The 21,844-nt window shown below is 47.1% G+C and overlaps 2 protein-coding genes across 13 annotated transcripts in view; one reads left to right on the top strand and one right to left on the bottom strand.

Annotated features, from left to right (window-relative positions):
* SELENOT (selenoprotein T) overlaps positions 1-21,844 on the top strand; it is a 62,122-nt gene that overhangs the window by 18,931 nt on the left and 21,347 nt on the right. For 4 of the 12 annotated variants that reach the window (XR_013957314.1, XR_013957318.1, XR_013957319.1 and 1 more), the window contains exons 6-14: positions 5,464-5,629; positions 8,009-8,143; positions 9,362-9,444; positions 10,574-10,871; positions 11,475-11,612; positions 15,371-15,607; positions 15,902-16,087; positions 17,633-17,734; positions 21,665-21,751. The gene's annotated coding sequence lies outside the window, so the exon portion shown is untranslated. Of the gene's footprint in view, positions 1-5,463; positions 5,630-8,008; positions 8,144-9,361; positions 9,445-10,573; positions 10,872-11,474; positions 11,613-13,623; positions 13,722-15,370; positions 15,608-15,901; positions 16,088-17,632; positions 17,735-21,664; positions 21,787-21,844 lie in introns of those variants that run through there. The other 8 variants (XR_013957323.1, XR_013957324.1, XR_013957315.1 and 5 more) reach the window with 7 other exon arrangements.
* SIAH2 (siah E3 ubiquitin protein ligase 2) lies at positions 6,927-16,495 on the bottom strand. Its single transcript, XM_080622536.1, has 2 exons — positions 15,895-16,495; positions 6,927-8,287 (listed from the first exon to the last, which is right to left on the bottom strand). Exons 1-2 carry the CDS (start codon positions 16,273-16,275, stop codon positions 7,730-7,732), a joined length of 939 nt encoding a protein of 312 aa, XP_080478662.1. The 5' UTR covers positions 16,276-16,495; the 3' UTR covers positions 6,927-7,729.

Genomic DNA, 21,844 nt, shown 5'->3' with positions numbered 1-21,844 from the left:
GGAAAATAACAAAAGCAATTTGGAGTCATATTTTTGTTCAGGGGTAAACCCATTAAGCATGTATATGCAACCTGTATAAGTCCTTACCTCCATGTCACACAAAACATCTAAGCTTCTAGACTTCTCATGCAGGGCTGCAAGTAATAACAACAATGAGAATTACCAAATTGCCATGCTGTGCTCTCAGAAAGCTTATCTTCTAGACATATTTGTTTTGTTCCTCTTTCATCATGCCAGCCTTTTTTCATCAACCACATCAGCTGCCTGAGGCCTTCTTGCCAGACTTGCTCCTACAGTTTCAGATGGGCAACCTGGGTCTGCATGTAACCCTTCTCAGATGCCTGAGGGACTGTAACTGGGCACTTACATGGGATCAGGGCTTTACAAAAGTGTCCCACTGAAGTCATGGAGACAGCTTATTGCTGAGGGTCAGTGACTTGTAGCGCTGAGCAAATACTGCACTATCCTCTAAAGCATTTCCAGCTTCTCTAGTCCTAAGAAGAAAGAGCTGTAGAGACATTTGAGGTTTTCTCTCATTTCTAAGTACAGTCCATGCTGCATAAACGCAACAAAGGGTTCTTTGACCTTTGGAGTGACAGGAAACATCTGAGATAGAATCATAGAATCATAGAATAGTTAGGGTTGGAAAGGACCTTAAGACCATCTAGTTCCAACCCCCCTACCATGGGCAGGGACACCTCACACTAAACCATGCCGCCCAAGGCCTCATCCAACCTGGCCTTGAACACCACCAAGGATGGAGCATTCACAACCTCCCTGGGCAACCCATTCCAGTGCCTCACCACCCTCTCAGTAAAGAATTTCTTCCTTATATCCAATCTAAACTTCCCCTGTTTAAGTTTGAACCCGTTACCCCTTGTCCTGTCACTACAGTCCCTGATGAAGAGTCCATTCCCAGCATCCTTGTAGGCCCCCTTCAGATACTGGAAGGCTGCTATGAGGTCTCCACGCAGCCTTCTCTTCTCCAGGCTGAACAGCCCCAACTTTCTCAGCCTGTCTCCATACGGGAGGTGCTCCAGTCCCCCGATCATCCTCGTGGCCCTCCTCTGGACTTGTTCCAACAGTTCCATATCCTTTTTTTGTTGAGGACACCAGAACTGCACACAGTACTCCAAGTGAGTTCTCACGAGAGCAGAGTAGAGAGGCAGGATCACCTCCTTTGACCTGCTGGTCACGCTCCTTTTGATGCAGCCCAGAATACGGCTGGCTTTCTGGGCTGCGAGGGCACACTGCTGGCTCATGTTCATTTTCTCCTTGACCAACACCCCCAAGTCCTTCTCTGCAGGGCTGCTCTGAATCTCTTCTCTGCCTAACCTGTAGGTGTGCCTGGGATTGCTCCAACCCAGGTGTAGGACTTTGCACTTGGCATGGTTAAACTTTATCAGGTTGGCATCAGCCCACCTCACAAGCGTGTCAAGATCTCTCTCTGGATGGCATCCCTTCCCTCCGGCGTATCAACCGAACCACACAGCTTGGTGTCATTGGCAAACTTGCTGAGGGCGCACCCAATCCCACTGTCCATGGCACCGACAAAGATGACTGGGTGTCTAGCACTGTTCTCAGTACTGCTGACATCCAGCTACCTCACGTGCACAGCTGTGTGCTGTCCCATATATATCATCTCCTGTCTGGACATCAACATGGCTGGCATGCCAACTGCTACAGACTCCCCTTCAGCCAAACTAAACACATTCTCAGTCCTTTCAGCCTTGAATTTCAGTTCCCCTTGTTGCCACCCAATTTGTCTTGCCCTTCCAAGTAAGCTTATTCTGCTTTCCAGAAAATAGCCAGATGAAACTCTGGGCTGGCTGAAACACCAAAATCTTTCAAAGTCCTTCTCCTTGGAAAGTATGAAAAAATCAGAACATGTATTTAAAAGGATGGGATAAAAATCACAACAGCCCCATGTCAACACCCAGCTTCCTAGGCTTGTAGTGGGACCCACAGCTCAGGAATGCACCTGGAAGTGAATGAATGAATGCACCAACACAGAAGGAAAAGTGAAAGCAATGGTATGGGAGTTGCTTATACTTTTAGAAGGCTGAATTATGTGGATGCTGGTTTGCTTGAACTTCTTTTGAATTGCAGTTCAAAGACACTTAGTTATCACCACAGCAATCAAGCTATGTCACAGAGTGTAGCTGATCATAAACCCCACCTGAGAAGAAGTAACTTCAGAAAGTGCATGGTGCTGGTGCTTCACTGGTGTGAAACTGTGCAGGCAGGGCACAAGCTCTGGGTGCACCATGGCACTGAGGGCCACAGGGAAGCCTGGCACCCAGGGCACAGTATTCAGGGTAGGTGGACCCTCCACTTCTTACTCTGCCCTCTCTAATGGACTTTGCAGCTTCTGAATCATCTCTATCTACCACTGCTGCCTCCAATCCCAAGTAGATGATTTACTGTTATTCTGTATTACAGGCACAGTCACCCCAAGGACTTGTAAAGCGCCACCTAAGGTACAAAGCCTACAGTGTTTTCTCCTGCAAACACATTCACAGTGCATTTCTAAACAAACATCCTTCCAAAGTGAGAAGAGAGCAATGTTTATCTGTTGTGGGCTGTGCATGTCCCCTTTCTATTGGGATGGATCTGCACACAGCTAACTCCAGTACTTTCAGCTGGTGTGCTGTTTTGTGGCCCTGATCATTCCTGCTCTTAGAGGCACATGAGATGCGGGAGACATTCTCCAACAGAGCAGAGCTGCCTGGTGTTGAAAAACAATTATAGAATCAATTAGGTTGGAAAAGACCTTTAAGATCATCAAGGCCAACCATTACCCCAGGACTGCCAAGGCCACTACTAAACCATGTCACTGAGGGCCTCATCTACATGGTTTTTGAACACTTTAAAGAAAGAAAAAAGCAAACAAAACCCAAACACTTGAAAGCACAAAGGCTGTTTGATAGGGTGACCAAAAGGGGTGGGGTCAAGCAGCAACTACCACTAATGTGCTGTGTCCTAAGGTACAGTGCTGTACTTCAGCAGGTGAGAGAAGGAGCTGGTTACTCAGTCACATGCTGGGATGGCTCAGCTGAGCAGGAGGATAAAAAAGGTTGATACATCTCTGGCTCTCCTAAGGGGCTTTGCAAGTACCTCTTGCAGGAATACAGTACGCTCTTTCTGCCATCTGCTGAGCACTCCTATGCCTGTTGGCTGGCAGAGTGGTCCTGCAGGTTCATTTAGAAGTGGCTCTGCAAAGAGGGTAACGAGAGGGCTGCAGTGGGGGGGTCCTGGAGGCTGCTCCAGGTCTGCCGCCGCTTTGCAAGCAGATCTCTGGGAAACTGCAAAGTCACTAGTCTTCTATGAAAGCCCGAGGCAGCTTGAGTGAAAGACAATACAAGTGAGCAGCTGTTCCTTGAACAAAGCTGTTTCTTACTTGATTTTCTGTAGGAGTGCTCGTGGAGCCAACCAGTTTCTCTCTGCATTGACACTGAAGCTCCTGGCAGCTTCTGCGTCTCGATGGGTTTGACGCCGCCCTATGTTCCCCTTAATGTAAGACACAAACCCACCTGTTAACCCCACACAATGACTTCAAAGCAATTGCCCAGGACCATTGTACAGATGAAGGAGGCTTTTCCGAATGTATCTAATTAGAACTCCGAACGCTGTGGATGCAGTAAGCGGGGCTGGCAGCGGTTTAGCTACCGAGACGGGAGGTGCCAGCCGGGCCCTGCCAGCCGCTGATCAAGGTCGCTTGACCGGTTTCCCCTCCACCTTCCCTCCCGCGGTTTTAGGGAGATCGATCAGTATCTGCTCCACTGCAGCAGAGTGCCTCGGGGAGCGGCCTGCCGCCCGAGGATTCCCCGATCGCCCCGCGGTTCTCCACGCAACCCCCGCTACCGACCTGTCCGTCTGTCTTTAGAGAGCGGGGCACGCCTCCTACGCTGCAAGGGGACTCGCGGGGAGAAATCGCGTCGTGCTGTGCTGTACTAGCCCGGCCTGCCCCGTCCGTGGCACGGCCCAGCCCGCTGCGGCGGCGCTGGAGGGCGCCGTCTCCATGGCGACGCGGCAGGCGCGGGGGCTGCCGGGGCAGCAGGGCAGGTGTGAGCTGTGGGTCTGAGCGGTTGCTGCCGTGCCCTGTACGCGGTGGATCGGGAGCCTGCGGTCGGGTGTGAACGGACGTAAACGGCCTCCAGGGGAGGCGGAGGTGTTCAAGGTGGCGTGGGTGCTTCAGAAGCCTCCGGCGATGGTGCCCTCAGAGCCGCTGCCCTACTGCCTTTGCCCTGCCCCGGCAGCAGCTCTCAGCACGCCGCTGCCGTAACCCTGGTGAGCAGCCGGAGCTGCGCTGCAGCCTTCTGCACGGAATGGGAGCAGGGTTGAAGGTGAAGCAGTGGTTAAGGAACTTGCTGTGAGTTTCCTGTTCGGGCACAAACTTCTAACTGCTCCCAAAGCACTTGCATAAGGGATTTAGTGATGGATCTGACAGTCCTGGAATAACAGTTGGGCTTGATGATCTCAAAGGTCTTTTCTAACCTAGTTGATTCTATGATTGGCATTATATGCTTGTCAGGCATCCGTTGCTGATGTCTCCTATAGGGCTAGATGCTGTTGTACTCTCCCAAGGAATCTGCACTTCAGCTTGGAGAAGCAGAAAAAGCAATTTTCTTTAGATACGTCATCTGCAAATAAATGCAGGCTTTAGAGTTACCTTAAGACAGCACATATGTGCTACATTATGTGGACTTTGTATAAAAAAAATGCAGTTGTCTTATGAGCACATGGGTTCCACAACAAAGCAAATCAGTAATTTTTAAAACTAGAAGGAGTATGTTGAGGTGCAGCCAGTGGTGTTTGTTAGTGCAGTGTCTGGACGTGCTGCTTGACTGCCGTTGATGCTGATAGCTCCCTGTAGCACTGAGGTCCTGGAAGATTGCTTCTATGCTCGGTTGGTGCAGATCCTGGTATTGCCACAGCATTTGCTCCTGCTTGCAGTGTTGTGGCATGGGCTGAGGCACTGTCCCAGCAGCACGTGGCTTGGGTGCTGGCACAGCTGCAGGTGGAACTACTCAAGTTGTGCTGTATTCTTGTTATGAATTCATCAGTCCCTAAGAGTTTCTGTATTTTTCTTTGTGTTTAAAGTGAAAACTGTTTTCGAGGAGAACTGTCAACAGAAAAACTGCTTCCTAGGCACAGATCTTGGTCACTCATATTGCTGCCTGCCATTAACTGCTCCCAGGTGGTGTTGAAGCACAGCTGAGAGGGGCTGTTCTATGCATGTTATTAGCTGTAGCCTGGCTTGGCAGTGGGAGGGCTCCCTTGCTGCTGGCTCCTGGGCAGAGTTTTTCTCTGGGTATGGTTCACCGTCCACCTCAAGGCCCAGTTGCTTTGTTGGTGATCAGGAGTTTTCTTAAGAAAACCAGGCTGGCTGCAGCAACTTTTTCTGAATATTTCAAGGAACTTTAGCACATTTACTGACATGCTGCTGCTTCCCTTGGCAAGGTGCTGGTGCCCTGCAAGTCTCTCCTGCTTCTGGCCCTTGGATACCACCCTTGGGAAGTTATACCAGCTGTGTAAAGAAGAAACCCTGAAACACCTTAACTGAGTGCTGGAATGAACGTCACCTGTTTGTTCATTGATCTGAAGAGGAAACACATTACCAGCTGAGGTATTCCTTATCCTAAAATCAGTCTGTCAGAAAAGATACTGGGTGTTGGGGTTCTTTGAATGTGAGATGTAACAGAAGTTTGCCATTCCTTCAAAACTGAATGGTGTAGAAAGCCCTAATGAAATCATGTTTGTTAAATTATCTAATGTGGATGATAGGCAACATTGGAGTAATTAATTTCCTTAACTAATTAAGGTATAATTAAATACACACTTCAGGGTTTTTTTTACACAAAAAAGCTCTTATCTTCTGCTATATATGTTGCTGAAATATGGGAAAGTGAATCAAATCCTTAGGAATTCTTGCTTAACAAGTTCTGCTGAAAGCACAAGTGTTAATGCCTGTCAGAGACAAAGCTTGACTTGATCCTGCTTAAGCAGGAGTAAATTAATTCACTCGGCTGATGCTGCTGGAGTTCTGCCGGCATGGTATAATGAGATCAAATGTAGAATCTCTATATGAACTGGACACAAAGAGGTTAGAGTAATTCCTTGGGAGGTCTTTTTCTGTGATCACTTCCACATTCTTGAGGCCAGAACAAGTGTCCCTTTGCTGATGCAGCCCTCATTCTCTTCTGGCTTTTCTGGGAACTGCCACCAGGCACTGGGTGATGTTTGCATATAGGATTGTCATAATTCCAAGGAGCAATTCCCTGGAGGGATACAGTTAGGACTGTGTATTATAATTATTTACACAAAGCTTCATCTGTCACTTTACATGTAGTTTTCCACTACCATGAGGCTTCCTACCACTAAATAACTCAGTGGGCTGTATCACCTCACAACTCATTGCTTCTTCCAAGTGGCAGGCATCTTAATATTCAGCAAAGCCAATATGTCAAGCTAGTATTTTTCTTGAGCAATTCAGACAGAAGGCACTAGTTGCAGAGGGAGAGCTGCAGCAGATTCAGCTTCAGTGACAGACTGTGATTTCAGTTTGCATGAGCCGGGCTGTCACTGTTGCCCCTGGGATGGATCCGGACTCGGATCCAGACTCAGTTCTCCTGCTTGTACTGCATTGTGGCCCTCTCGGGTAGCAGAGCTGGGGGGCAAAAGGAGGAGCTCTCCTGGGTGACCTGGCTCTTCCTGGGGAAGCCCAGCAGATCCAACCAGGCAGAGTGCACAGAGTAGTCAGGAAGCAAGAGCTACCGTCACGCACACACGTTAGCACAGCATGCTATGCAGTGTAGTTTTTGCAAAATATTTATTACAAAATAACAGTAAATATGGCAACAAAACTTAAATAGCAAATGATGCAACACTGGCCATAATACTCTCACTGTATTGTTAGTCTTCTACAATAATCAATAGTCAAGTATGTCTCCAAGGAAAGCTGCATGTGGACAGCTTATTACTATATTCTTGGCTCTAGCTGTTTTAGATGCATTGGATGTGTGCCTCCTGCTCTCACCTGTACCTGGCTGAGTGGTTGTGCGAGGTGCTGGGCTCACTCATTCCCCTAAAATGGACAGGAGCTAGCAGTTCCCACACTGTGAAACCTGCCCTGCTTTACCCTAGCCTCTCCTCCCCTTTTTCCTTTCAAAACCCCAGCACATAATCCAACACCCATCCCTTTTTAATAAGGTAGCAGGAAATAGAGTATCAACACTGAAGTACCTATTGTTCCCCTTTGAGTCACAACCTCTCTTGTGAGAGGTTGCTTGGATTTCTTTCCTTTCCCACCTACTAAAAACAGTTATTAAAGCTCACCAGTGAGAGAGCAAGTCTGTGTTCCTGCTGAAAGGGCTTTTGGGTGTGCTCCAAACAGGAATGCAGTCCTTCAAGTCTCTTAAGCCACATGTCTAATGGAAGCACTCCTTAAATAAAATATAATTAAATTAAAAAAGGTGACTGTGTGTGGGGAATCTTTCTAAGGCACCCAAGAATTTAAAAAGACCTTTTCTCACTCATGTTACTTATAGGACACTCTTGTTGCTCTTCTCTGCAAAGTTAAAAATGTTGGCTAGTTATGAACCTTAGCATACACAATGGCATAGTTGAATATCATTAAAAAAAAAAAAAAGGGAAGCAAAAGAAAACCCTTGGTGAATGTAAAGCACTATGTCCAGACAGCCTAGGTTTCACTAGCTACGCAAACACATCACGGACAACATGTAGAGATAGTCACATTAATGCCGAGGTTCCCATTGTCAGCAAAAAGGTGTGCTATAGCTGTATCAAAAACTAGGCAGTCACTGTTCAGAATGGCTGCAGATACCCCGTCGTGGATGGAGCGGGGCGTTGCCTCCCATGTCAGCCGGCGGCGGTTGCCATTCAGCTCCAGTCTATAGGCAAAGTTCTCCGCTTGCTTACGGGTGCCAATAAGCAGCACAATGGCAAAGAACTGCTGGTGACCTTCGTATTTCTCTTGTTTCTCCAGCACCAGCATGAAGTGGTGACCAAAGCACGACTGCATCATCACCCAGTCAACTGCCCCTGGAAGGTTAATGTCTGTGGCAAGAAAAACGATGTCTTCTCCCTGAAGGGTGGTAATGCTTTTGTGGGCATGCATGAGGTGGGACATCACGGCTTCCAGGGATCCCTGCCATTTACAGGAGGCACCAGGGCACGGGCAGGAGTAGGGACGATACTCACAGATGTCTTCGTGTTCTGGCTTTTCTGTGTGATGGAGTGTCAGAGAGCAGCCTGTTGTGGCGTACTGGAAAAAGACCAAATACAAGCTGTCAGGAAAGGCACCAGCACTTGTGTTTGCTGCTCCCACCTGTCAACTGGAAGCACTGGTACTCAACCAGAAATCTTGTTCTCTTTGCAAATTTTACATTAGGTACTTCTATTTAGCCCTGGATTCAGAGCTGAGCTTTACTTATTTTTGTTTCCACTTAAAAATGAATTTTTCTTGTCTTTGTGTGGTTGGCTTTTTTTTCTAATGCAAGCACTTAGATAAAATGGAGTGTAAGGCTGAGTTGTAGTTAGATTTGCTGTTGTAGTTAGATCTGATAGGTCCAGATCAGCTGAAGTGGTCCTGGTTTGGATTTTTCTTTTCTTTAAAAAGAACAAAGGATTCTAGTTTCAGCAAACAGCAACTAGAGTGAAGTATTTTTAATAGATGTACCTTATTACCATCACAGAGCAAAACCACTCCCATTAAATTCAAATGCAGATTCTCCACAGCTTTTTTTAAACACCGGAACAGTTTCAACACTGCAATTGTGAGAAGTGGAAAGAGGATGATTTTTCTCTAAGCATAAAGCTAGCACATAAATAAGTACCAGCTAACTTCTTTTAATGTCATTGGGCAACTTAGAGGGTTAATTTGCTTAACCAGCTGGGGTCGCTTTTCCTTTTTCTGCAGTTAATTCAGTTGTCCACATTGACCACTCTGCTTTCATGCTACTTTCAGAGAGACATAAAGGTCTCTCCTATTCTCCCAGTCTGTAGGTATCAGTAGTGATACTGACACTGCTGCTACCACTATCATGCAGGTTACAACATGCACACATGGCTGCTTACAGATGCTGTGACACCTCCTTGAGGACAGATACAACCAAGGAATAAATTATTATTTCTGGGATAATATGTGTGCAGGAAGTTTCAGCTCTAAATGCCAAGATAAAAATCACCCATGCTGGCAACAGAGTGCTAGGAACACTGGGATAGAAACTCGACCTTCTTCTGAAGGAGTTTGGTTTATAAGCCATAAAGAGTTAACGTGAGCCTTCACTTACAGTGTCTGCCCCTGCTGCTTAATCCTGTGCTAATGGCTTTATTGCAGGGCACTGAGGTGGAACAAGGCATCCTCCTGCAAATGTGTGGTCTGCTTTGCCTGATGCCCTGCTGCATAATGCAGCCACCCAGGTATGTGTATGCTTCCAGTCGCACTAGCCTGCTGGAATTTTCAGGGTTCATAGCCCTGTTAACACTTCAATCATACCAGGTGTTGGAGAGCAGCTCCAAGTCTAACCTCATTAAGAAAACCAGTAAGAATCTACAAGCTGCTGATTAAGTGAAACCTGATGTCTATGGGAAAGTGACCAGTGGGAGAGTGTAAAAGAAGGGAGAGTGTAAAAACACGATGAGCAAATAGTGGTAACTTTCCCTTCATTTTAAGAAGGATCTCCTTTTGTGTGCTTCCTAACCCATTGCTATGGGTTTCATCTGGTAAGGAGCCCTACCAGTGGTGGAAAAGCATGACAAGCAAAAACTGACATGCTGTCTTCATACTGCTTGGCAAAGGTCACTGATCTTTATTATACCCCTCAAAAGCCTCCTTCGTCTCTCCCTGTGTAGAAGTTATATGATACCTTTGAGCTACTTGGCCTGTGCACCTTTTTCACCCCTACTGTGTCCTTGAGACTGGCAGCCAGGGCTGTGCACAATGCTAACAGTGCAGGCGCGCCACTAATGCCTAGGCTGGCATGACTGTTTTCTGCTTTTTTATTGCCCTTCTCATCATTTCTAGAATTCCAAGCTGGAAAGTTTTCACAGTTTAGTTTTAGTTCATGGTTTAGCACTGTATTCTCTTTCTAAAAGGAAATTATCAGCTTGGAACTTGTCACTACATACAAGACCTAGCATGCCTTGGTTTTGCCAAGTATGTCACTCTGTGTGTGCTGCTCTGAGCTTCACTTTGACAGGATAGCTTTCTGAGTGTCCTAAAGCATTTGGAAAACATCAGTTAAGCTTGCAAGTGCTCAACAGAGGTAGGCTGGTATTATCAACCCTGTAAATGAAGGCAGGCAAGAACACAGGATTAAAGTAACTTGTCTGAAGCCACATGGGAAATCAGTGGCAGAGCTAGGAACAGACTGCCAAGTTCAAACCCCTCCTGCTCTAGCCAGCAGACTCTTCCTCTAGTATACAAGCAGCTTGAGATACAAGTAATTCTTCTGGAAAGAAGGGGTCTGCCTGCTCCTGAATGTGTGTTAGCAATGTTAGCAAAGACCGAGCTAGGACTGAGACCCTTTTGTGCTTTTCTCTTCTCCAGTGCTTCATAAAACGTCTGTCCCTGCTTTTAAGACCCCTCCAGCCTCCCGAAACATTCACTGCAGCTTGAGCACAGCTGCTCAGCCTAGTCTAGCAGCAATCCTGCGGAGCTCTCCCAGAGATGCATGGTTAGGTCCTGCCCAGACAACAGTGAGCCTCCATGCTGCCCTCAGCCTCACACAGGTGAAGAAACCAGCTCATGCCACAGCCAGCTGCCTGGAAGAAACCACTTACAAACTCTGCTCTGCCAGCAGTGCTGGGTCTGCTGTTACTGCTCACCTGGGATAGGACCAGTGAAGGTTCTGTTGTTTCATATAGAGTGTGTGAGCTCTCTCTGTATGTGCAGGCAATATGATGTAAGCAGACACCTGTGTGTAACGGATATCTGTTCAATTAAAACCAAAACAAATTGCATTTTTATCAACCTCCTTTCCCTTTTACTAGAGTCTACTATGTGTTGAAAATAGGAAGTGTGATCTTACTTAGGTTTAGTAGATCTACTTAAAATCTTTAAAATGACACAGTTTTTTTTTAATTAAAGCTCTTACTAGGCCATAGAGGCAGCACTGGACAATATACAGGAGTAAGTCTGGATACAGTAACATGAACATGCAATTTCTGTTTGGAAGTTGTTTGCTTACATGGGAAACCTATCATGCTTTCTCTTGAACTAATGGTGTAGCAGCAGTGGTCTAAAGAGGTAGGGTGGTTCTGGCTACCTCCTACTACCTGTCTAAACAAAATTTTAAAAAGTGATTATTTAAGACTTGCTTATATACAGTCTTATTGTGCCTTCCACTTTCAAACACAGTGTTGGTCATGAGATGCAAAAAAACTTTTCCACAAAGCAAAGTGTAAGAGCACAGTATAATGAATTTACTGGAATCACTTTTCTTCAAAAGGACCAGAATCACCTGGAAACTCAGAAACATGGCAGTATCTCCAGTTAGAGATGACTATGATTTTTGGAAGACTCTCTTCAAGCAAAGTATTTCTCTCAGCTTCCAAGATGCAAAGCATCACCGCTGTGAGGAAAGCTGGTAAGAATGGGTTTCAATACTAGAAAAAGCCCCAGGTACTGAGATTTTTTTAAATGTATGCAATAACTAGAAAAGTAATTTCCTTTAAGTAAAACTTATTGTTAGGTTGAATTAATCACAACAGTGAGAATTCACTGGTATACTTATGAAGGAGGTTTGGGGTTTTTTGGGGTGGTGGTGGTATTTTGTTGTTTGTTTGCTTTTAATATTTATTTCCCCATCATACACTGCTAAATGCCATCTATACAGCTGCGCAGCCAGGCTGCTCTCAGGGCTTAAAAAACACTGAATTTGCTATTGGATATTCTTTCCTTAGTGCTGGGCTAGTTTTTGCCTCTGTATGTTGGAGGCAAGTTCTAGTTCCCTGAAACGCAACCAGTAACTGCCTGCTGTTTTACACAGGGCAGATGAGGAGTGCTAGTCCCATGTCATGCCAAGATCATTCAAACATGAACACCTTTGTTTGTTAAGCCCCACCGTAACAGGCTAGCAAAACATGGCAGGGCATGGGATGTCAGCTTAATGCTCATGGTTACATGAGGACTGCAGTTCTGCTGGTGACAATGGAGAACACTCACAACTCTACTTGTTTCCTAGACTTTTGATGAAGTGGTTAACTTGAGAAACACCTCCCACCCCACACTGCTTGGTTAGCCAGGTCATAGTTCGAAGTTTAGCAGCTAATGATCACAGCATACCTCACACAACTGCTGTGAAAATGGATTCTGGTGTCTGTTCAAGAAGCTCCCATTTAATAAGATTTATTTTCTTTTGTAGTTCATATAAGACAAACCCCACAAAGTTACAGAAGGATCTATGTCCAAATTAAGTCAGCTTCATCATTAGAAAGCACGTCTATATTATTTTCCACTTGAACTTATTTAAAAGATGAAAGAAAAACAGTTCATTCCTTTTGGCACTCATTAATTAGGAGTTTGAGTGTGTTTGATGTACATTTTATCTTCCATCTTCTTCAGTCTTTATCTTGCAGATTGCTTACAGCACTAACAGGCATTATATATTTTCAGTAACTCTACTGTGACCTTAAGATATAAATCCTCCTATAGGTTTTTTTTTTCCAGAAGCCCTGTAAAGCACAAAGGTGCAATAACAATTCACAGTTGTCTCTAGAAGAGCAGGGACCTCCTCTGGACAGACCAGCTCCTCTATTTGTTCTTTCACATTTTCTGAAGCTCTGACATTCCCCCCTCTCTCTCTCTGGAAGCTTATATTGGGTTCCTCTAATGTGGTGAAACCCCCAGGTGAGTCAGACCAGGGCCAGGCCCCAGTGAGCTGCTACATGCTGCTGCAGAGCAGGATGGTTCTTGCCAAAACCCCTTGTGCTGCTGCAGCACCTGATGGATGCCCACTGCTGAGGGACATTATGGGTCACGTCCCTGCTGGCTGCCTGTGACCTACATAATACTGACTGAGAATTACAGCCCTGACAGCATGTTGCTGTTTCTGGGCTCAAAAAGTGAGAGTGAAAAGCATTAATGTGTGCTAATTTCACTTTGCAGCTCTTGGGAACAGTGAAAGCAGCAGAGCAGGAATTGCTCACGGCAGAAAAAAACCACATAAAAGAGAGGGTGTGTGAGGAAAGAGGAGGAGAGACTTATTTACACCTCTGTGAGGAGCTTCTGGGTGCTCAGGGAGTGAGGGGTGGAGAACTTGGAGCGGACGCTGGAACGCAGGAAGAATGCATGCTCCAGTGTGGGTTGTACCACAGCCCCGTCTGGGATGCGGGGCTTCAGGAGTGTCATGTTTTTGGGGCCATGGTCTGAGGTAGGCAACTCACAGGTGCAGCTGTGACCACCGCAGCATGGCACGGGGGAACCTGGCATCCTGCAGGCAGTGCTGCCTGGCTGCCCCACACACACAGCGGGGGCCAGGGACTGCTGCCACCCCTGCCTGCACTGGCATCTCACTGGGCAGCAGCGAGGTGCAGCACACTGACCACTGCTGGGTCAAAGTCACTCTCCAGCTCTACCAGCTGTTAACTCGCTTTCAGGCACTGTACCAGGAAACCAAACCAAGTCCAAAGCTTGGAATCCACAGTCTCCTGCCTGTCGCAGTTTCCAATGTGCTGACCAGCACAGCACAAAGCACGTGCCGCTCCTTGGGTTATTGTAGAGACCACCAAAACACTACCAGGTCAGAGCCAAATCTCTCCCAGTGCATAACCAAGATGCTGATCCCCAGCACTTGGGGATAAGCTGGTAGGACTCCTGCCTAGGGGTCTGGCTGCTGGAAACACTGGCATCCTGTAGGCAGCAGAGCTGTGGCTCAGACAATGAAGGGTTGTGAGGACTCTGGTCCATTTCACTTAAGACAAGCAGGGAACACCAGCCACCACAGATGAGACTGACCCACTGCACCTGTGCTCAGCAGAGAGGACCTGTGTCCCACCACCACGCTCCATCTGCTATTGCCACCTCCCAGTTAAGGGTGCACAGTGAAACAGCCCCACGCTGTCAAAAGCTCTGCAAGTCGCTGACAGCCATCGCATCCTGTGACCCAGCCAGCCCTGGGTCAGGCGGGGCTCTTGCCATGCACCACACTGTGCTGCAGGAACTGACACACAGACAATTTGCGCTGGAGGTGCCGTTGTTCCCTGTGCATCCTTAATGGTAATCCTGAGGGCAGGCTGTGAACAGCTGCTCAAGGGACTGGTTTTTCCAGGTAAAGGTGGAGTAAGCCTGCTCACAGCCCCCACTGCACCCACTCTGGCCACATTGGTTCCACTGGCAGCCTGACCATAGCTCCTCACCTTGCCATGCACAGCTCTGTATGCTAAAACTTTGTTCTCATATTCTACATCAGCAACAGCTCCAGCAGTTCCTGTATCTGTCCCTCCGTCGCTTCAGCTTATGTTTTTAAAGTGCTTTTGGTACTACAGAGGTACAAGCATCGAGAGGCTCCAAGAAGACATAAAAGTGACCTGCTCAGTATTGCCTGTGTGTACACATCTGTTGTCCTGGTTAATGCCTATTAGGAAGGAAGTGTACATTAGAGCAGTTCACTTAGTTCTTTCAAAGTACAAACTCACTAAAGAGAAGAGGCTTCAATCTTTAATACTTGGAACAGTATTAAACTATGCAACTCTGCAACAGAACAGACTTGAAAAAAAAGACTAATTCAGGTATTGTTACTGACCCGACAGCTTACCAGCCCCTGTCCTTCCCAAGGAGAGCTGCAGCGAGCTAACAAGAGAGACATGAATAGTTTCTGTTACCTCCATAAACCACTTGTTAATGACTGAGCATCAGCATAGGTTAAAATAACTGTGGAGAGGGAAAAAAAGGTTTCACTTTTTTATCTATTGGTTGTGCCAAATACTAGGACAACATTTAAAGCAGGATTTTCAGTAAATGAGAAAGAAGCATTAGAAGTGTTGCTTTTAAAGGCTGGTGGCACTCCCATCATCTTGTTTCACTTTAGAAACCTGCACACTTGTGAAATTGGGTAATGGAGACCAGCAAGCACCTCCCTTGCTGTTCAGTGTTTATGGTGGGGTAGAAATAAAGGAAAGAAGGGGATACAGACTAGACAAAAATTAAGACTTTGAGAGCTTTGCTGTCTGCAGTGGATCTGGATGAGTCCCACATGCTGCTGTAGGAGACTCTCAGGGTATCTTTGGTATAGGCATTTTTGATATCATTGCCTTCTACAAACTGCCAAGCAAACCTTTATTGGATAAAGCTTAGAAAGCTCCTTAAAGTCTTCTCATGAGCTGCAATATTTCTCTATCACTCTAGCAACAAAGGCAAGATATAAACCCACCGGGAAACTCTCCATTGGTGTGCTCTCCCCTCCTTGGTCCCTTCAGCATACAAATCCGAGGCCACCGCAGACCCAAATGTGACGCTGTACCTACCGCAGCTCGTTTACAGTGTTTTGGAACTGAAAGATTATTCACCCTGAAAGAATATCTCTGGGCCGTTTAAAAGAAAACCACGTTTCAAAGCCGTGTTTATACCGAAACACCCAAACCGGTAAGCTTTTCCACTGGCAGTGGGGACTCAATGTGACTGTGAGCAGCCAGCTTTTCCAATGAGAAGTTTCTCTCCCTTCTTTTGACCGTTGTGCCACCCTTTTTTTTTTTTTTTTTTTTTTTTAATGAGGGAAAAGGGTGTGTGGAGAAAGCTTGAAGATTGAGGGTAGGGAGGTGGGGATGGGGGAGGGGGGGGTGTGGATGTCCTGCTTGGCCGGCCGGACACCCCCACATTCCAATCCCCTTGCCACCTTTCGCTTCCCCCAGATCCCCCACTCCTCCCCTTACCTTGCAGGGGAAGAGCACGGCCGAGGCCACCTTCTCCATGGCAAGGTTCCGGATGCTCGGGGTGAGGGAGCCCCGGCAAGTGGGGCAGAGGCTCAACTTCTGCCGGCATTGATTGCAGACCAGGTGCCCGGCCTGACACTGCAGGATGGGCGGCAGCACATAGTCGAAGCAGACCGGGCACTCGAAGAGCGAGGTCAGTTCGTGGTGCTGATGCGGAGGAGGAGGAGGCGGCGGGGGGGGGGGAGGCGGCGGGGGGGGAGGGGGCGAGGAAGCCCCGCCGGGTCCCGGCAGGACGGCGGCGGGCACGGCGGGGGACGGGGTGTGCTGCTGCTTGCTGCAGGGCTTGCTAGCGCCGGGGCCGGCGGAAGACGGGCGGCTCATCGCGCCGCGCCACCGCCACCACCATCGGGCCGCCGGAGGGAGAGGGAGCGAAGGAGGAGGCGGTGCTAAGGCGAGCAGCGGCTGCGCGCGGCCTCCGCCCCGGTCCCGGCATGCTCAGGGCGGCGGGCGCACGGGGAGGGGCCGTTACCCTGGCAACGGAGCTGTCCGAGGTGATGGGGCCCCCACGGTGCTGCTGCCCCACCTTCGGCCCGCGCGCGTAAAGCACGTGCCGCTCAGTACCCCGCCTTCCCGCTGGAGGAGGGCAGCGGCCCCCGGGGACACACTCGGCTCCGTGTGCAGAGGTTGCGCTTGGACCCTGGTACGTGGGTCACTGGCCTCTAGGGTAAATGGTCTGGAGCACAAGGCTTATGAGGAGCGGCTGAGGAAGCTGGGGGTGTTTAGTGTGGAGAAGGCTCAGGGAGGATCTTATCTCTGTCTACAACTAGCTGAAAGGAGGATGGAAAGAGGAGGTGGCTAATCTCTTCTCCCAAGTAACAAGGGATAGACAAGAGGTAACGGCCTCAAGTTGTACCAAGGGGAGTTTTAGACTAGATATTAGGAACAATTTCTTCACCGAAAGGGTAGCCAGGCATTGGAACAGGTTTCCCAGGGAAGTGGTAGAATCACCATCCATGGAAGTGTTCAAAAACCATGTAGATGAGGCCTTTGGTGACACGGTTTAGTGGCGGGCTTGGCAGTCCTGGGGTAACAGTCGGACTGGATGATCTTAAAGGTCTTTTCCAACCTAGTTTGATCATTCTAGATGATTTTGTAATTCTAGTACATGGATTGCACTTGGCCTCTTGTATGTGGTTGCTCTTGGCTCTTAGTATGTGGAACAACTTGACTCCTTAGGGTGTAAAGCTGTTGAAACACTTTGACGTAGGCATATGAGTGTGTCTTTTGAGACAATTAATGTTCATAGGCCTTGAGATTCTGGTCTCCATCCTGGAGTGCCAAGTCCTTTCCCCCCCACTCCGATCCCACTGCCTGGCATGAAAACAAGGCCAGAACAATCATGTGGTCTTGGAGAAGACTTCTTACTTGGTTTGTGGATTTTTACATATTCTGTGGTATATGTAATATATATATTATATATTAATGGGGAAGGTATATATAATATATATATTATATATTAATAGGGAAGAGAAAAAATAAGAGCTTTTTCACAAACAGACTAGAATAGTGGGGATGTTTATACAAATGAAATATACTTATTTTCAGTGCTTTCAATAATATGGGGTAATTTAAAAATACATTATTTAAACTATATATGTGTGTATATAATGTGTATATATGTTTTAAATATATATATATATTTAATGTCTGAATGTGGCCCCCCCACTTTTTTTATTAGCAGCCTCAAAGACTCCTTTTCAACATATAATGTACTTTGGATACAGTGCATTTCTTCTGCTTGGGATAAATGGGAGTGTACCAGTCAGACTGAGCCAGTCAAGTAAGTGCCCAAAAGGTACTGTAGGCTTAAATTTTAAACTAACAATAGTGTGTGTGCCTTTAACCTAGTAGAATAGACCAGACTGTTTTAACTTACTAACACGTAGAGAGAAAGGGATGATGGGGCTGCCGGGAGAAGGAACACCATGGGACTGATAACACCTAAGGAGACAGTAAATAAGACCAAGGATGCCAGCTTTCAAGATAGCAGCGACACCCATTGTGGGCCAAGACTGGAACAGAACAGAAGCAAGGACATACCAACTGCTAACTCAGCACTGAGACCTTGCGAGTGTGCATAAGCACTGAGGTCATTCAGTAAACACAGTGAGGAAGACTGTCGGTGACCATTAGAGACCCTTACTCAGCAAGAAAGTGCACACATAATTAAAATGCAAATATTATAATTAGTTCCTGGATATGCTATAATATGCATGGGTATGCTAAATATATAGCTGCTGCCAGCAAGAAACGGGTGTGCTCACCTTTGCAAAACAATTTGCGTGTGTGCCCAGTGCTGCGATAAAGAATGCCTGCTTTCTAAAACTCCAAATTGAGTCTTAGAGAGTTTCTCCAACTGACTTTTATGGCAGCAGTACAAGGCTGGCACTGGCTTCCCGATCTACTGATCCTCACTAACAAAGACACCAGCCTCTGGAGATAACTGTAACCTGGCTCCCTCTAATGCCATAGGCTACTATGTCTGCACTCTTGGAATAATTGCCTGCAGTATAAAAGATGATTTGTCAACCAGTGTTAGAGAAATAAGCTCTGCTTTTCTTCTCTGCAGTTTCAGAGCTCTTCAGATCACTGATGAGTGATTATCAGCAACTAGACCCATGTAGGAGAGGGACCCATGTAGGAGAGGGATGGATGTTTCCACTTCTCCTGAATTTATGTTTCCATGGAGAGGAGGATGATGGATGAGTTACTGGGAGGGAAGCAGCAGCACCCAGCCAAGATTTACAGATGCTGGCACATCCACGTGGGGAAGAGCTGACACTTTCCCTGCCTGCCAGGAAAGTTAACGGAGAGTTTATCTCCAGAGGCAATGTGTGGTCTCAGAAGCTTTTTCCCTGGAGTAAAATCTTGCAGCTTGTTCACGAGTTGCCAGAGGCTCTGATACTTGTTTCCCCCTTGAGACTGACTCATAGGATCACAAAATCAGCTAGGTTGGAAAAGACCTTTAAGATCATCAAGTCCAATCATTAAGGGTGCCAAGACGTGGCATGAGTTTCATTTGCATGTGTCGGTATTTGTTGCTCACATTCCTTGTCAGGTAGCCCCTGATGCCCCCAAATATTCCTATATTTCAGGGCATGATAGCACCCCTGAGTATTTGTGGGATGCGTGTGGGGTTTTGAAACTTGTATTTGTCTTCTGCAAAGAAATTTCCAGACTAGAAGTGAAAATCTGTAGCTGTTGTCTCTGTCACGAGGACAGAGTTTTCTGAGGTGCTGGAACTGTGGGGGCTTTTCAGACAAGTTTGCTTAATAGCCAAATCATACTGTTATTGCTTCTTATTTTTAAAGCATGCATAAGCATGATGTTACCTCGCAGAAATGAGCAAGGGCGTAGTTCTCATTGAGGGAAATCAGCAGCTTAAATTTAGCCCTGCACTGCAAGGTTATAAAAAGACATGAAGATGTGGGGGCAGAAGTATTAAAGCCTGAGGGAGGTGGTGAGAGTGTGTGTTCTTGCAGTCTGGTGCAGCATGGTTTCTTTTCCTTTTTCTGTCTTTAGCAATCAGACAGGCATTTGCCAAACCTGGTCTTGTGAGCAGGACAGGAAGCAGCACGGTGTGAGTGAGCAGGGGCCAGGGTGGGAGACAGATTTCTGGGGGCAATGGCATGGCCAAGGGGATGGAGTACTCTGCTCCTGCCAGTGCTGGTGGCAAGTCACTGGTGCAGTCACAGCAGGGCAATGGGCTCACATAGACTCAGCAACCCTGGGGCCTCTCTCTGCAGCATGAGCCAAGAGCCAGTGCAAGCAGGGCCAGATGCACTGACTGTCCCCGTAGTGTGTTGGGAGAAAGAGGAAGGGCAGCGCTGCTGCCTTGCCATGGAAAACAGCTCTGGAAGGCTGGTCTTTCATCTCTGTAGTAACCTGTTTAGCCATTATACAGCATATATAGCCTTGCAATATATGGCATTGTGCTGGGTGACTGAGCTTCATTAGCATTTACCACAGAGTTTCATTCATTCATTATTATTTGCATAAGTGCATGATGGTATTCCCAAGTTAAAGTCAGTGCTGTCTTGCAGTGTCTCATTGCAAGGCCCTTGCCTTACCATGGGCTCTTCTCCACCCTCTTTCTTGAGCAGAAATTAAAGAAGGTGGGCAATGACAACTGCAGACCTCACATTAGCTTGCTACCCAGCAGGCTCTGTGCCCCAGCCGGACTGAATCTCAGACTGGTTGTGACCACTTCTTCCTTTCCAAATTTTTTTTTTTTTTTAAACCAAACTTCTAGATCACTTGCTTGCAGAAAGGTTTATTGTTCTCAGTACAGTTGTCATTAGCAACACGGCTTTTGGTATGACTCATAGGTCTTTTTTAGGTGATGTCTATAGAAAAGGAAGCAGAAAGGAATTAGTGTGAGTGAGGAGTGATGTGCCCTGCCTGTGTGCACTAGGCCACTTCAGGGTGAGAGAACTTGGCCACACTCTGAGTCAGTAAAATTGCTGAAACATAGAATTATGGTTAGGTTGGAAATGACCTTTAAGATCATTGAATCCAACCATTAACATGGCACTGCCAAGGCAACTAAACCATGTCCCTAAGCACCACATTTACCTGCCTTTTAAATCCTCCAGGGATGGTGACTCATCCACTTCCCTGGGCAGCCTGTTCCAGTGCTTGACAACCCTTTCGTGAAGAAATTTTTCCAAGATCAAATCTAAACCTCTCCAGGCACAACCTGGAGGCCATTTCCTCTTATTCTGTCACTTGTTACTTGGGAAAAGAGACTGCCCCATAGCTACAACCTCCTTTCAGGTAGTTGTAGAGAGTGATAAGGTCTCACCTGACCCTCCTTTTCTCCAGACTGAACACCCCTGGTTCCCTCAGTGACTCCTCATAAGACTTGTGCTCCAGACCCTTTACCAGCTTCACTGCCCTTTGGACATGCTCCAGCACCTCAATGCCTTACTTGTAGTGAGGGGCCCGGAACTGAACACAGAGTTCAAGTTGTGGCCTCATCAGTGCCAAGTATATGGGGATTATCACTTCCCTAGTCCTGCTGGCTATGCTATTTCTGATATAAGCCAGAATGATCTTGGCCTTCTTGCCCACTTGGGCACACTGCTGGCTTTTGCTCAGCCACTGTTGACCAACACCCCCAGGTGCTTTTCTGTCAGGCAGTTTTTCAGACACTCTTCTCCAAGCCTGAAGCACTGCATGGGGTTCTTCTGACCCAGCTGAAGGATCTGGCACTTTGGCTTGTTGAACCTCAATATAATTGGCCTTGGCCCATTGATCCAGCCTATCCGGATCCCTCTGCAGAGCCTTCCTACCCTCAAGCAGATCAACTCTTCTGCCCAGCTTGGTGTCATAAATTCACAGCAAGGAGCACCTCATAAGACTCTTTTCCCTGGGTTCCCATGTAAGAGCTGTGCTACCTTGCTGGTGTGCAGGATGCAGGGTAGCTCCGTGAGCCAGTCTGGCCAGGGACCATGCTTGAGCTGTCACTGAAGCAGGAGAGAGACTGCTTGCGGAAGTCACAGCTGTGGAGAGCAGGGAGGAAACCTTACTCATTGCAAATAGCTAAATCAGTTGCACCCACTGGATTAAATAAATCAGATGCACACACTATTCTCGATGCTCAATATTGATTTCACTTCCACTGCACTCTTCAGAGACACTTCGATTTCTTTAACATATCTGACATGGGAGGAAAGCAAATTGCCACCCTTTTTCCCTTTTCTGCCAGCTGTTGTGGGAAGCAGAAGAACCTGGAAAATGTGTGCAGCAAAGCAGTGTTGCTAGTAACTGTTCCTTGCCAGCGCAGACTTTCACAGTGAGTGCAATGCCTTGCTGAACAGGACATTTACCCAAGGCACCAAAGGTTGTTTCATTGGTGAAAGTTTTTCACCTCCAGACCACAGTGTTT

The sequence above is a fragment of the Psittacula echo genome (assembly GCF_963264785.1).
Source record: "Psittacula echo genome assembly, chromosome: 7".
NCBI classification, from domain to species: Eukaryota; Metazoa; Chordata; class Aves; order Psittaciformes; family Psittacidae; genus Psittacula; species Psittacula echo.
This window is presented reverse-complemented; position numbering and strand designations above follow the sequence as displayed.

Bases quoted from the DNA above. Each gene is read 5' to 3' on its own strand.
- SIAH2 (XM_080622536.1), bottom strand. From the start codon at position 16,275: ATGAGCCGCCCGTCTTCCGCCGGCCCCGGCGCTAGCAAGCCCTGCAGC. The intron at 8,288-15,894 runs GTAAGGGGAGGA...GTCTTTTTCCAG, and splicing joins CCGTGCTCTTCCCCTGCAAG to TACGCCACAACAGGCTGCTC.